At 32.5% G+C, this 17,245-nt stretch overlaps 1 protein-coding gene across 1 annotated transcript in view; it reads left to right on the top strand.

The window, feature by feature from the left end:
- LOC129226842 (nose resistant to fluoxetine protein 6-like) overlaps positions 1–17,245 on the top strand; it is a 151,830-nt gene that overhangs the window by 106,050 nt on the left and 28,535 nt on the right. The window contains exons 8-13 of the mRNA XM_054861472.1: positions 1,021–1,114; positions 4,411–4,500; positions 6,314–6,482; positions 9,156–9,235; positions 13,473–13,595; positions 16,412–16,532. Coding sequence (XP_054717447.1) covers positions 1,021–1,114; positions 4,411–4,500; positions 6,314–6,482; positions 9,156–9,235; positions 13,473–13,595; positions 16,412–16,532 — 677 coding nt within the window. The remainder of the gene's footprint in view (positions 1–1,020; positions 1,115–4,410; positions 4,501–6,313; positions 6,483–9,155; positions 9,236–13,472; positions 13,596–16,411; positions 16,533–17,245) is intronic.

Raw genomic sequence — 17,245 nt, forward strand, 5'->3', positions numbered from 1 at the left:
CAAATGATGCTCTTTGGCGCATCTTTCTACCACGTTTCCACGTTATGATAATCAAGAAGCGAATTAAAATGGGGTCGTTTCCAAAATTTTAAAAGTATTTTTTTCTGAAAGAGCATGCTTAAAAACATAGGATCTAGCCATTTTTTATATAATTTATTCAAGTTTAATATTTTTAAAAAATTACTTAAATCGGTGCGCTTTCATTGTTTACACTTCTGTCGTGTGACATCAAAAATGATGAAATGCCATTCAAGGTTGCCATTCACAGAATAAAATATTTAATTCGCATCTTTACTCACGTGTATTGGCAACGATATGGTTGATAGCAAGCGTAGAGCGCAATTTTAATTCGCTGCTTGATTATCATAACGTGGAAACGTAGTAGAAAGATGCGCCAAATTGCATTATTTGTGACGTCATAAAGACCACGCCTTGTTTGAAAAATCGGACATTTTAAAAAATGAATTTAAAAAAAACTGTTGGGAAAATGAAAGTATTTTCTGGGTCCATGTACTTTTTTTGCTCATTCTATCCATTTCAATGATTAAAAGTAGTACTTTTGACTGAAGGAAACCCCCCACAGTCTACCTAGTATCTGACCTTCAAATGCGTTTTACTCGAAACTTAAAATAGTCCACTTGCATACCTTTGCTTCTCACTGCCTCATTTGTAAATATACAGGCGAACCAAAAGACCTTTTATATTTCTACTACAGGCAAAGCCGTGTGGATACACTAGTTACTTAATATTTTGTTAATTTTTTTTTTTGTTCTTGAAAATTGATAAAATCAAAAGAGTATATTTGGATGCGTGTTTAAGTATAACATGAGAATGGTGGATCTTCGATCCTGAACCCCCCCCCCCCCTCCCCCTTTGAGAAATTCCTGTGTACGCCACTGCTCATCGGTAAATTAAGACTCATTTTTAAAACAAGAACTGTACCCATCAATGTTATCATCTCTGTTTCGTTCTTTAAAGAACAGATGTCTTTTTTATTAAAGGTATTCTACTTTCTTTTAGGTAACTTATCTGAAGCAAGTGCATTCGCTGAAGGGTTTTTATTCCAGATCATCGTCAACTCTACCGTATCCATTGACACGTTCTTTTTTATAAGGTACTAGCTGCCTTCAAATGACTAGATGGTTTGTTCTAATATTCTTTACTGCATGTTTAAATAGCCTTAAGTTTCTAATTTTTTTTTTCAATTTATAAAACTTAAAATAGTAATAAGATAAAAGTAATATTTACCGAGATGCTTTTAAAATAAAAACTTTACAATTTGAAACGAATAATTCAAACTTTTGACTGTCTTTGTGCCGCATGCATGTTGAAGAAAAAGAAATCCAAGTGTAACAAAGTCAGGGACAGATACAGATTACTATTTTAGGTGTAGTCATGTTGAAGAATGCACCTCCCCCCCCCCTCGCCCCCCCTTCATGAAAGCGCCTTCGAGTTGGAGTACAAAAAAGTTTTGGAACTACTACTTGGACGTTAATAAAAAGCGTCAAATCGGCTAGGAATAAGACACTTAGTAGAGCATAAACGTTGCTAAGTAACTTCATAAGCAATGAAAAGGAGTATTACAGGGTGTTGTTCATAAAGTAAGAAAATAACCCCAAAAAACATAAATCGATAACTTAAATACAAATTATGCGTAAGTATTTATTAAATGTTTGTTTTGGTATTATTTACAATAGGTGCTGAAAATGCTTTCCTCCTTGTTCCATACAAATATTTACCCGTTTAATTTTACTGGCAAACACAGATCATAATGTTTAAACTGTAATGGATTGGATGAATTCTTTATCTTCAATTTTAATTCGTTTGTATTTCTGGGATGGTTTTTATAGAAGTGGTCTTTGTCAGCTCCCACACGTAAGGGGTGATAGGTCAATTGAGCGGGCAGGTCCCACTAATATTGAAATAAATCGTTCTTCGAAAACACCTTCCAATAAATCCAGAGCTCGATTAGCAGTGTGCGCTATTACATTGAGCTGCTGGAAGCATGCTCTCGATATTTCATCGTGTTTAAGCTGCCAATGAACGGAAAAAGAACTCCGGAGAGACTTTATGAACACCCTGTATTTGAAACATTTACTTTTAAAAACAATTACTTGATTGAAAAGATTACGGAAATTGTTTTCATTTTATTCATAATGTGTTTCAACACAATGTGGGCGGATAATATTGTCGACGGTTTAAGGGGGATCCCCCTCCGCTTGTATCCGCCCCTGAAAAAAGCACAAATTTGCAATGCAAACTAAATGCGCTCAGCGTTCACGGAAGAGACAGCCTAATTGTTACATTAAGACTATCTTTTCTGGACGCCAAATGGCATATTCCCAAAGTAATACGCCATTTGGCGGCGTCAGCCACGTGTTTTGAAAGAGCCAAACCGATTCAACGTTTAATTGACGAAATGAGGGCTTAATTTTTTTATTACACAGAAAATCCCTCAAAACGGCAAACCTTCTGGCAACCCATTTAATTCTCTTTTGGTCTATCTTTTCGTTCTAGAGATTATAGTATTGCAACGAGAATGTTTTTCTCAGGGAAGATTTAGTTCATAATGTTTATAATAATGCTTAATAAAAATGCACAGAGAATGATAATTTAAGGTTTTCGCTTTACGAAATGTTTCGTCATATCCGTACTTCAAAACAATATGGCTTACAAAAGTAGAAAATATTGTCTCTGATTACGTGAAACAAAATAAAATAAAATGCAAAAGTAACTTATAAAATAGTTTTACACAATATTCATACGTAAGAAAGAATTTCCAAATAATGTGTATTATACGTAGACCATTTTCCTGCTTAGGCGTCGCGGGTATCACTAGAACAAATCTAATGTTATTAAAATATCCCCTTAGTCATTAGGATCCTTTGATAAATTTGCATTACTATTTAAATCAAAAGTTGTTATGCTTTTATCGTAGTTATTAGGACTTTTTTCGTTTGTTCAATATACATTGCAAATATTTAAAGAAGCAGTAAAGAGTAAAATAATAAAAAAATAATCATAAGTATGCACATGATAAACTTACCAAACCTTCTGAAAATTGTAAGACACGCATATAAAATAAGTTTCCCTGTAATATAATTAAGCAAAGAAAAATATATGTATACAGGTTAATTCTGATCTGTAAAACTGCTCACCTCTTCAAGTTAAATATTTTTATCCAAAATTAAGAGCTAATAACTAGAACTACTAGTATTTAAAATCAATTATCAGCCTGGTTCAAAGTTATATTGCTACATAGAGAAACTTCGAAGCATGTAAACACTTTGATGTAAAATAAATTAGTTCAATAAAGGTAAAGTATTTTTGAAACAGAAAAAATATTTTTTAAATGTTTGAAAACTATTTTCTTTTCATAACCTCAAAAGATTTAGATATTTTATAACATTGTGTAAAATGCTGCTTTGTTGGATGGGAAATTTTAATCTCAAATCAGCATTAAAAAGTACGTTTCCAAACAGTAACTTTAGCATTATTGGATTGTGAAATCAGCTGTGTATCGTACCATGGGCAGGTAAAGGGCCGTAACTGCAAATTTTTCATTTTCAAATCGTTATCTTTTTTATCATCCACTTGTGGTACCCGCACGGCTTTACCCATAGTTGAAAATTAAAAGGTCATTTGGTTCGCCTGTCTATTTACAAATAATGTATGATGAACTTCTCGCCAATTGGCTTGCCCATGTTACGGTTCCACGTTATGATAACTTGGTAATTTATTCATCCGTCTTATGATAATTTTGTTCGGGAAAATGCTCTTAAAATTGAAATAGAAAAAGAACAAAATCGAATTTTCGAAAAATTGCTTCGAGGTGCACACCCCCATGCTACGAACGAACTTTGTGCCAAATTTCATGAAAATCGACTGAACGGTCTAGGCGCTAGGCGCGTCACAGAGATCCAGATATCCAGATAGACAGACAGACTTTCAATTTTATTATTAGTGAAGATTATACGTTAGCTTTATTGGAGAAACTTGTTAATTTTTTTCCGAAAAAAGCTTGAAAAAGAACTTCTAATTCCAACATTTTGCTGTTGTTAGTAATGAATTCAAAACGCGTTTCTTCAAATTTTTCAAAACCTTATTTCTGCAAATACTGCCGTTTACCTACCCACGGCAGTATAGTGCTGACAATTGACTTTTTCAAACAAAAATTGGGAATTTCATATTATGACCTTGCCAGAAAACTACAGCATTTTGCCTTCTGCTATTTCTTTCGAAATCAAACATGTTAAAAAAATGTCAAGTGCTTCAAAGTTTCTCTTAGTTACTATTGAATTTAATTCATATTTTCTAAATGATTTTCAAAAAGCACCACATTATTTTAAAAAGCATTGTGTAGTATGCTTTGTTTTCAATGCATACTAATTTCATATTCATTTGTTGCAGTGCTGTATTATTATCGTATCTGACGCTGCAAAGTACTAGCAAGCATGGATATTACAGTATACCAAGGTTGTTCTTGAGGCGATTAATAAGGTAATGTATTCGACCAATTTCCATTGCCTGTTGGATTTTTTCTCCTTTGCTTGTAAAAAAATCACATTTTTGTCTATAATTGGGGAAAACCTAACCTGGCAGCGTTTTTATACTGTGATTAGGATATGCGTAGCCTTCATAATGCTGCCAGGTTAGGTTGCAACTATAGCAACTTCCTTGCAAAAATACTTTTTGAGTTACTTCGATTTCTCTTTTTTTTTTTTTTGTGACCAAGCGTTTATATTATAATTATATTTTTAGATGGCTTAAAGGCTCAAAAACTGTGGATACTTGCTCATTTGCATTGATTTTCAGAAATGTGTTATAATTCAAAAATTCAACGATTAAAAATTGAAAGTTCGAATGCTTAAGCAAACATTAAAGTTTTCTCTTAGTAGAAAAAATAGATTATGAATGCTTCGAGTTAGTCGGCGAAATGTTTAGTCATTAAAACTTAGAACGCAATTTCTGTAGCGTGTGTTTAAATATATTTAAAATTTTCCAATATCTCCCTGCTCATAATGCTTTTAAAATGCTTAATATTTACCGAGATTTTGTTTCCGTACCGTAAAGTGTGGCTACTTGAGCCTCCAGAGTCTACTTGAACCCATGAGAAAAAAGTGTTTAAAATCCGTCCTGGTCCTATATGACTCAATGTATAGACTTAAAAAACTTTCTGCATGATAGGTAGCAGTACTAGGTAGAGGTTGGAGCATGAAACAAAGTTTTTGTTATTCCCACCTTTTTCTGATCAAGGTCAAGATAGTTTTATGTTTGCATTCTATTTCTCAATAAAATAACAGTGTTTTAAGGTTATATCTATATAATTAAAACGGTAACTAATATAAGTTAGTAAAAGGGCACTGCTTGACTTAAAATGGGGCTACTTGAACCCAGCTTTCAAACAGCTCCAAACCACATTTCATCACTAAATTATGTTAAGTAAGGTTAGTAATCTTTTAAAATAAAGAGGTTAGTTACTATTTATACCCGTTTTTTGCAGATCTGGGGGCAAAAAGGGTCTGAGAGTAAAAGTGAACCCCTTGAAGTAGGAAATAATGCGAATTATTTAGAGGAAAAACTACAATTGTGTCAAAATTCAACTAATTCCGGAGAAATGTCTTAGTGGCATCAGCCCCATTTTGACAAAAGTATATCAGCTCTAAAAAGGAACTTGAAAGATCGTTCACAAAACAAGCCTGGTCATTCTGTAGTATTTAGTAGCTAGGAAGATTAGGTATTAAATAATCCTATCAGAGAAAAATAAATCCATCCAAACCATTAAATTAAGGGGTTTTCTTTCTTTCTAATGTTCAAATAACGAGCATTTCAGTAGGATTTAACTGTAATTAGATTATGTTTCTATTTGAGAAATTATGTTTGCCTAAAAACATGTTTTTATGCATACATTAATTTTATATTAATTTGTATAAATAATTTACAATTTATACAAATAGTCTAATTTACTGCTCACTGGAATTTGAGTTTATTTTTCAAAATCATTGGTCCTTCTTGATACCACCATCTGTTTTACAGCTTTTCTAATGGATTTTCTGAGTGGGTTCAAGTAGCCCCAGCGCGGGGCTACTTGAACCTATTTTTAATAATAGAAAAAAAATTAAAGAGTTTAAATTGTTTAAAAAGGGCTTAAAGTGGTAGCAGAACATCTGAAAAGTGATAAAAACGAGGTATCAAGTCATAATATGGGTTTAACAAAGCAGTCAGTGTAAAACTCGCAAAAAGTATGAAATTTCGGGTCCAAGTAGCCCCACTTTACGGTACTTTAATTACAATTATATTCAATGTTTAACAGGACCTTGCCTCCTTACATGATGGTCATAGCAGCCACACTTCTTCTACCACACCTTGGGTCTGGACCGTTCTGGAACGAAACTGTTGATCCCGTTGTGGAATCTTGCAAACAAAATTGGTGGACCAACATACTTTTTATCAACAATTTCGTCACAACGCCGGTGCAAAGGGTATTTTCTGTCTTTTCTTCTCTCCGCCCACCCCCTTTATTTTTACTGACTGAGTTGGAGGGAAAATGATCGACTCCGATTACTGGAGTTTTAGAGCTTTCGACACCGACTTTGACTCCTGTACCCAAAATCTGCCACATTATGCGACCTTGGAAAGAGCAATATAAAGCGCAGCAAATATTTGCAAAAAAGAAAAAAAAGAATGTATATTACGCTGTTCTTGTAAAAAAGTATGAGCAAAACAATAGAAACATAACAGTCATTTAAGGTGAATTTTGGGCCATGTGGGTTATTTTTGCTCCACGTCAACTTGTTCAGCTTATTTGATCTAAAAAAAAAAAAAACTTGAAGGCCCAGTGCTGTACTCTTCTGGCAAAATTATAAAATATGTTTTTCACACTTTATTTTAGAAGAAAGGGTCAATATTGTACACAAGTACACTGTAAAAAAATTCCGAAACGTTACTGATTATTTTCGTGTAACGTTTCGAGATTTCATGCTTTTTCATCTATTTCGCCGTAAAATCAAGTATATTTGCAAAAAGCTTCCGGAATTGCTACAAGTTGCACCAATGCAGAATTTTTAATGCTGTGAGAAATATTTTTAGCTACTGGTTTAAAGAACGACTGAACATGTTTAATAAGTATACCGGTTATAAATCGCTTACAGCCCGTCCAGATTGACTAAACGAAATAGTCTCTGGATAGTTGCAGCTGTGCAAGGCGAGAATTGCAGGCAAGGGAAAAGCTTGATTTTTACTTGCAATTTGCCTTTAGTCCGGCCATGGTTGCATTGGTGCTTCTGGAGCTTCCTCAATAAGGTTATAATCAATTATGTTTGACGTACCAAATTTCCCTTAAAAATTACAGATCCTTCAGAAAAGATTCAAGGATAATTTCAGGAAGGTTACTGTCTTTTAGTGGAAAACGTTCCTGGTTTTTGCAAGATATATTACTGGCAGAAATTGGACACATCAACTGCCCCCCTTTTTTTTCCAGGAACGTTTCTGAATCGTTTTTACAGTGTAATGGGGTGGTTTCCTTCTGTCAAAAGTACTATTTTTAGTCACTGAAGTTGATAGAATGAGCAAAAAAAAAAAAAAAATAACATGGACCCAGAAATAACTTTCATTTTCCTAACAGTTATTTTTAAATTAATTTTTTAAAATGTCCGATTTTTCAAACTAGGCGTGGTCTTTATTACGTCATAAATGAACTTAGGCGCGTATTCCATTGGCGCATTGAATGCTTACTCTTGCTCTCTACCGCGATTCCACGTTATGATAATCAGGAAGCAAATTTAATATTGCGCTCTGCGCTTGTTATCAACCATATCGTTGCCATACATGTGAGTAAAGAAGCGAATTAAATATTACCCTCTGCGCGAATGGCAGTTCATCATTTGTGATGTCATGCGCAGAAGCGTAGAAACTGAAATTGAGTCTGCGCACTGACTTAAATAATTCTTTAAAAATAGAAACTTCGTCAAATTATTTAAATAATGCTCAAATCCTATCTTTTTAAGCATGATCTTTCAGAAAAATATACTTTCAAAATTTTGGAAACGACCCCATTGCGCCATTCAATCATTCTGAAGTGACTGTTTAAAGCCTTTTCCTAGAGCTGTTGAAATCTCTCTTCCAGAACGTGATATTATAAATGATAGAAATTGGTTGATGTGAAGTAAAAACGGAGAATTTTTATAAATATTTAGAAAATTTATTTATTTTTCTAAATTAAATTTTATTGAAATAAATCAATTTGCATCTCATTTTTGACGGGGCTTGTAAGAAATTATCATAGATGACAGAACAACTTTGAGCCAGGATCATAATTCGTTTTAAATGGATGATTATTCTTTCCTAATTTTGGATAACCATACAATATTTCAGGACAGATTCTTCTATTATGTACGAAAAAAAAGAGAGATAAAACTAATTAAATGTGTGGAAGGGTAGTTTAAAACAACAAAATTGTGGACCAAAATTACCCTAAAATGGCTCCAAGTGGATTTCACGAGAGAGTAAGAAATGTGTGTGTTTTGAATGGGAGCCTGTCATAACGTCCAAATCCAAAACGTCCACGGACAGAACGTCCACGTTCAAAAGATCTAATGGACAAAACTTTCGGTGGATATAAAGCCCAACGGACATAAGGTCCGACAGACAAAGGGGACGTTTTGTCCGACATTCATTGTTTATGTTAATCAGTAATTTTGCTCCTTATATGTTAGAGTGATTCATCGTTAGTTTGTATTTTAAGATAAAGAACTAGACTAACATTTTGTAGGAACAAAAACAAGATTAATAAATTCAAAAAAAAAAAAACTGCATTTGAATGCCCAATTAGCAATCAAAAACTGCACGCATATGTTTCGGATCAGCAAGAGCGTCTTTTTCAATGCAAATAAAAATGTGGGCTTATCCCGAATGAAAAAAACGTTAGAGAAACAGTGTCTTTCGTATGTATTTGATACTAATTAAAAAAAAAACTCATGACGGTACACAAACAAACCAATAATCCTCTCCGAAATTGTTTAAAATTCTCAAGCTTTGTACAACAGATATCTTTATTAAAACTATATTTATGTATAATTTTTCTACGTAATGTTTTTCTTTTGTTGCATTACTTATTTGTTTTTTTTTTTTTTTTTTTTTTTTGGTAATTTTTCTAGTGCTTGGAACATTCTTGGTACCTTTCGTGCGATTTCCAGTTGTTCACCATCGCCTTGTTCTTACTTCTAGCTCTTAACAGGTAAGCATTTTTTCCCACCCGTCACCATTTTTAAATCATACTAGCAAAAATACCCGGCGTTGCCTGGGTCAGTAATAATTATGAGAAAAAATCGTTACTTGCTTTTGTTTTCTGTTTTAAGTGAAAGAATTTAAAACACGTCTTTTTGACGTGATTAAAAATCGAGTTTCTCCCTTACCCATAAAACTAAAATAGCAATAAGTATAAAGAACGAAATAAGTATTGATTTAGAAACGAAAGCACGATATTTAAGCATATACAAATTTCCACAGTATGAACATGGAGTCTAAAACCTTCTCTGTATGGCTATTGAAGTACGAAGTATTTAAAAAAATGTAGCCGTGCTCGTAATCCCCTCTTATACTTGCTTTAGTTATTTTGGGAAATTTTAATCATTGTAGGCTCTTGGTGCGATTTTACCGAATTTGCGGGAATCGTTTTGGGATACCTTCGATGATGCTCCCCCTCCTTTCCTTACTTTGTAAAACGATATGATAATAATTTTCGTCGTACAGAGATATTGTCGCAAGATGCTGAGATACTTTTGGCCACCATAAAATGGCGCTAAAGAGTTTCATCCGAAATGCTCCCAAAATAAGTAGTAAAATTTGGCGATTGTTTGAAATTGTGCAAAAAGGAAAATTAATGGAAGTTTTTGTGTTTATATATTTGCCTAATTTAGTTGCTGGATTTTTTAACACCATAAAAAAAGTTTTTTTAAAGATTCTTTGATTGGCGATATTTTGTTTACATGGGGAAAGCTAAGAAACATTATGACGCAGTCTTTGACTTCAAAAACCGCGACAGTTGAAAAAACTGCCAAATGCATCCGCTACTGAAATCTTTCTGTATTAATTTTGGCGAGGTTTCTGCTGTTAAATTGGATAATGATTGAAAAATCCAATCAGCACAAATAATAAAAGAAAAAACCCATTAATTACACTAAAATTCCGTTTAAATGGAAAATAATCAACCAAATCTAGTATTATTAGCCAATCTTGGGGAAAAAACGTAACTTTAAGATTTGACTTTAGAAAAGCCTCAAACAGTCAGACGAAACACAAAAACATTCAACAATTCTAACTATGAACTGGAAGTTGAGATGATACACTAAATAATGAATTGGATTGAGGAAAGCCTTCGAACATGGACCAAAAAAAGCTCATAACTCGTTTTTCATACAACTTAGAACTTTCTAACAGATGCCATCTTCAGCAGAAAAATAAGCGCATTCGATGGACACACAATTTTAATATGTGCACCTATTTTTTCACCGTCATATTGGGGCATTTATGCGAAAATTTGGGCAAATTAGAATAAAAAAGGAACTATCAATCGGATTGTTTTCGAACTGGTCTACAAACCTCCCCAGTACCAAAAAAAAAAAAAAAAAACAAACGGTGAAAGTTTCAGCCAAATCTGCCGGGTAGTTTCTGAGATCTTAGGGAACAAATTTACCAAACTCCATTTCTATATATATAGACTAGCTGCATCGCCCGGCTTTGGACGGAATTCGAAAAAAAAAAAAGTTATGTCAACTGATGCGTGTTCAACAATCAGGCTTGAACAAAGAAAAAAAAAATCAGTAAAATTTTGCGGCAGATTGCAGAAAAATAAACAAAAAGAAAACATTTTAAATCCCTCGATTACAGGAAAAGCTCAAAACAATATCCAGAATTTTATTCGTTCATATTCGAGAACAAAAATAACAACAGATCTTTCTTCTCGATGATTTTCTACATGCTACAAATTTTAATAAAAGCATTGTTACGAAAAGTTGAGTTGAAGCACTGAATAATAATTTAAATGGAGGAAAAAGCTTTCGCAAAATAAGAACTTTATTTTGAAATCTAAGTATTAAAATTAAAAGATTTTAATTGATATTTCTGCTTATTATTATCGGAGGATTATGTTAAATAGCCAAACATTAAAATGGTAAAATTACGAATCTATTGATACCTGGTTCGATGGTCACTGGTCAGTTCACTGGCGTTCGGGAGAAGTAACTCCGACATAGATACATACATACATAGATAGATACGTACATAGGTACATACATAGATACATGCGCTCAGTGTTTAATTGTATAAGATTAAAGCAGCGTTTTTTCTAGCTACATGATAACATTTTCTGCAAGATATTTAAAAGAGCAAGTTCAAGGAAAGTTTAAAAATGTGTTTCCTCAAGCGTTAAAATTGCTTTAGCGGAGAATTGAAGTTTTATCAGCTCTATTTATAGCTTTTCTTTAAAAATTAAAAAGAAGTAACGAGAGCCGTATTGGTGTAAGAAATAATGATTAATATATTTATATATGGGTTTCTTTTTTAATTAACAAAATCTTTGTTTTCACGTTAATAATCTAAAAAATAGAATTACTGTTACCCGATGGTGGAGAATATATTTAGAGCAAAGTTTTTCCTTTAGAAATGTTTTTTTTTTATGTACAAAGCACGGGGTAGACCAAAAGAAAATTCCCCTTTGTTTAATCTGCCCCAACTACGATATTTTGCGAACTTCTCTAATACATTATCTTTCTGTACAGAGAAAATAGTTACTTAAAGCATATTTTTTAAATTCTTTTTTCAGAAGCTAAATGGGGCAACTTGGAATAAAGTGTATGAATCTCCTCATTAAAAAATTTAATATCAGCTGAAAAATATTTTTTGTGACTTCTCACGCAAGAGTTTAGGTGCTCCCTTTTGTGAAACACTTGGGGGTTTCTTATTCTTGGATACTTCATCCCAAAAATAAAGGGGCAGAAAGCTTCATTTTCAAATATTCTTCTCCTTGAAAACAGCAGTTCACTTTGAGTTAATATTTCTTTCATTGTCTTTCCGATTCAAAATGGGCATTACTTTTCCATCTTATTACTATTTCAATAATTAATTCTCATTTACGAACTAGATGAGTTTGTTTTAAAGTAATTACTATCTCATTTGGAAGAAAAACTAAAATGACATTAACAGGAAGTTCCCATGCTTACTATTTTAGTTTATAGAGATAAATGTACGTTGAGATATTTATTGTCAGTGGCTATATCCACCCCCCCCCCTGTCGAAAATCAGAAATGTTTCTCTTTTGTGTAGAAAAAGACTAAAACTAACCATATGCTTTCCTCTCCTAAAATTTTACCATGCCCATCCGAAAAAAATTTCTGACAACACCACTATTGATGATCAAACTTTCCTGTGTATCAACATTGAGCTTCTTACTTAATTTAATTAAAGTATATTCGTCTCTATAATACTAGACACAGTTCTTGAAATAGAATGACATAATTATTTCAGTAAAACGTTGGTCTAAAAATAATAGTTATGTGTCATAATCAACTTACTGTCTGACCATCGATTACATGGAAAGGCTAATATCCGGTTTATAGGCCGAAATGGACGTACCTATTAGTTTATAGGGCTGTTAGTTGGTTTTTTTCAGTTGTGAACTTTTGCCTCTCTATTATTTAGCCTTAGTTTTTTAAAAATGAAAATTTGCTCACAGCAGCATTTTTTAAATCTAAAGTATATTCGATCCATATTCTCACGGCAAAAATTAACTGATTTATTTGTTCACAACAAAGTTCTGAGCTTACCAGTTTGCTTTTACGTTCTTGAACGAACTGATTTATTTGTTCACAACAAAGTTCAGAGCTTACCATTTTGCTTTTACGTTCCTGAGCGAAATGAAAATATTTTCTTTTCTTTTTGTCGTTTCCATGGTAACTATTTTTGTTTCCCCGTATTTTATTTTTGAGAATGCAATAAATAAATAAGGCACTAGTGACATTATAAAACGCATGTATAAAAAAATCCCATCGTTATTTTCCCTTCTCCCCAGCTAAATTCAGTCAGATGGAATCGTCTTTACTTGGCAGATTGCAGAATTACATACAATCCGTGGTCAAACAGTATATTTATGTCGAAAGTCTAAATTTCAAAGATAGTAATGTAAAGCCGCTGGATAAAAACTTAAATTATCGATTGAAATTATTTAATTTTTACATAGTACATAAAAATAATAATAGGTGGAGCTGCAGTGCTACAGAACATGAACTTGGAAACGTGATCAAACGCAATTTGCGTTGCTAGACTCACTGGAGCGATAAAACTTTCCAATGCACGCAAGCATACAAGGCATACTTGACACCGAATCTTCTCAGAGCGGAATGTTCTCAGCTATGAGAAAAATTGCGGAAGTTCGATATAATGTCGTTTCATTTTGTAACATATGTATTCTTTTCCAGACATCCAGCACTCGGCATAGCACTTAATATCGTTATGATTATGGTATCCATGGTGATGACCGGACTCCTGACTTATTACTACAAGGTGCCACCAACTTTGCTTGCGAGTTTTCCTGATCCAGAGTAAGATCGAATCTGATTGTAATTCTTTGATAAAATATATTTTGATTGCATTAGTTATTGAATGACATTTTCTTCAAAAAAAAAAAAAAAAAAAAGTAAAAGAAAGAAACGCACTCATCTACACAATTACTTATGATTGGATAAAATAGAATTTTCTTTTTTCAATTAAAAAGTGTGACATAAATAAAGGACACAATTTCATATTTGTAGATGACATCAATTAACTATTAATGTTGCGCAGGCCATGTTTAGAGAGGGAATACAACGAGCAGGCTTAGAGAAGGCAGAAGAGAATTCTGATAATATCGGTTTATGTTGAAACTCACAATAGGGTCGTTTCCAAAATTTTAAAAGTATTTTTTTCTGAAAGAACATGCTTAAAAACATGGGATATAACTAGTTTTTAAATAATTCGTTTAAGTTTAATATTTTTAAAAAATTACTTAAATCAGTGAGCTTTTATTGTTTACATTTCTTGCTGATGACATCACAAATGATGAAATGCCAGTCTGTGTTACCATTCACAGAGAAAAATATTTAATTCGCATCTTTACTCACGTGTATTGGCAACGGTATGATTGATAGCAAGCATAGAGCGCAATTTTAATTCGCTTCTTGATTATTATAACTTGAAAACGCGGTTCAAAGATGCGCCAAAGAGCATCATTTGCGACGTCATCAAGACCACGCCTTGTTTGAAAAATCGGACAGTTTAAAAAACTAATTAAAAAATAACTGTTGGGAAAATAAAAAAACTTTCTGGGTTCAAGTTTTTTTTTTTGCTTATTCTGTCAATTTCAGTGACTAAAAGTACTACTTTTGACTGAAGGAAACAACCCCATTGGCCAATTCCATCTGCAAGTAATATTGAACTAACCGATTTTCCATCTTATGAGTAAAAAGTTCATAAAAAAAAAAGAAAGAAAGAAAGAAACGCACGCATGTACACATTTACTCATAATGATACGATGGGAATAAAATTAAATTTTGTATTTTTTAGAACAGAATATCAAAAACGTTTGACATAACTAAATAAACACAATTTTGTATTTGTAGATAACATATGTTATTAATGTGTTACACAGGAAACGTTTAGAGAAGAAATACAATGAGCCGACATAGAGGTGGTAGAAGGGAATTCTGATAAAATCAGTTTTTAACTCGTAATATATTTCTATTTTCATGTAATATTGAACTAAACAACTTTCCATCTAATGAGTAAGTCGAAAATTGTATCCACAACTGATCCTCTTGTTTTGTTATCATGCATGGGCAATGTTCCTATTGCAATTTGAAAATATTCCCAATGAGCTAGCTTTTCTAGCAATGTAAATAGACACGCGGCGTTAAATAAAATCTATTTGAATTATTAATGATCCAGAATGATTAAAATATGTTTCCTCTAACACTGTGTGTTAAATAAAATCTGAATGTTAAATATATCACATGGACGCATTTACGATACGTAAAAGTACTTTAGTGTATTGAAAACTAGTTTATAAGCTTGCATCATTAAAATAAGCAAACATTTCAGATTTTAAATAAAATACCAGTTCCGACAATTGGCCTCCTATACATCCTCTTTATTATTTTACATTCATGGGGAAATGTGCGGTGCCTTTTTTTACACACATGTGCATGACTCGGGATAGCACGCTCAAATGTCATCTTGAATTTTTTTTGCTGTTCCACTTTTTTTTTTAAATTATTTTATTATTTTTGTTATCCGACGTTTCTAGCACCCCCAGAAAAAAAAGTCATAAGATGGTATGGGCTGACAGACTTATAGGCTGGCCAGTTCTGGAGACCTGTGCTGGTGTGGTAGAATTGACTCTTCCGATTTACAAATTAATGTACAATCCTAGGGAGTTAAAGGATTTCTCATTAATTTGTCTATCACCAGAGTCGTTTCTACCAAATCAGCACTTGGAAGTTTGTCACTGTAGTGAAGAAGGTTTCGGTATAGAGGTAGGACTTCTATAAAAGTAGTATCGCCAATAAATTCTAACGTAAATCAAACGAAACGATTCTGAAACGAACTATTTACCCACTGTAATGATGTAGAAATATTTGCCATTTTATAACAATTATGTGCAAATCTTAATATGTTCTAAGAAGGATATGATGTCTAAGCAGTAATAGTAGTCTATGGATTTAACTAGAACTTTGGGACTGGGTATCACTGAATTACCGTGATATATCCAATTGAAAGTACAATAGATCATCGTTCTAAGAGGATGTTACTTTCCATAACTGCGCGGGTAAATCAAAATCGCATAAATTAAGACTTAATAGAAATATCAAAATAGGAGTTAGGTTCCTTAGATAAAAAAAACCCTTTAAACTAGCAATAGATGAATGAATAATAAACTGAATGTGTAATTATTTCGGTAAACATGCTCGACAAGCACATAAAACATGAATAAACAAAATGTTTATTCATTTTTTTGTATTTACAAAAAAAAAACTGACTATTACAGTCTGTTAGTATTCTTTGACTAACTGACCAATTTACTATTATTATGATATTTAAGACTGCACTATGTATCTTAATCTTGTCTTCACTTGTTTTTTATCTTGGTAAACATACATTTTTTGCTAATAAGAATTAGTGCACTTTGAATATTAACAGATGCAATTAAAGTGTAATAATTGGAATATTCTTTATGATAATTTGCGGAATAAGTCTTTTCTTAACTAACTTTTTTGATCTTTTAATCTATTTCGTTCAGAAACATATAATAGTAACTATATAATAATCTTTTTATCACTGTTGTTTACTAAGAAATATTAATCCAAAAAATTGATTGTTTTAGAGAGAGAAAATTCTTGAATCATGTAGTTATCAGTAAGCCATACTGCCATCTTGGACCCTATTGCGTAGGACTTCTTACTGGATATCTATTTTACAAATGTCGGGAAATTAAGTTAAAAGCGGTAAGTTGCATTTCGATTTTATTTAAGAATTACATTAAACTTTAAACATTAGTAAAAAATCACTAAGTCCATACAACATATTTCACTGACCATTGCAGTCAATTGTAATTTTTAGAAAGATTTCTATTTTGGAAAACTTTCCAACTTCAGGTCATGCTATTGACATCCTTTTTGAACTTAGGTATTTTAGCTTTGCTAAATTTTCGTTACTTGGCGATTGTTCCAAAATCTCAACTATCGAAATAGCTCCGAATTCCCAAATAGTTATTTCGTTAAATAAAGCAAGTTTACTGTTTATAAGTTGCATCAGTAACTTGCCGTAGGTACCTGTAAATTAGTTTTTGCTACTTTCATGTCAATTCAAAAGTTAGAATTAACAATATTTCAAAACTTTTGCTTTGGAACAAACATTTTCTGCTTGAATGGCTAAAACTATTCTTTCATAAATATTTTAGAACTTTAAAATTTGTCCTTTTTATGGAAAACTACTTTACAATTCCTCTTCTATGCTACAAAACAGTTAAACTGCTGTATGACTCCATGAGATTATACGGAACAAATAATGATTATTAGGTACTGTTTTCATTGGTTTCGTTATCTTTGAAAAGCAAAATATATTTCACATAGCCAATACTCTTTTTTAATCACAGAATACTGAAATTGCAAACAATAGCTTTCAAACATTACGAAATACGTATCAAGTTATTCGCTTC

This window comes from Uloborus diversus, chromosome 7, assembly GCF_026930045.1.
Source record: "Uloborus diversus isolate 005 chromosome 7, Udiv.v.3.1, whole genome shotgun sequence".
In the NCBI taxonomy this organism is placed as follows: domain Eukaryota; kingdom Metazoa; phylum Arthropoda; class Arachnida; order Araneae; family Uloboridae; genus Uloborus; species Uloborus diversus.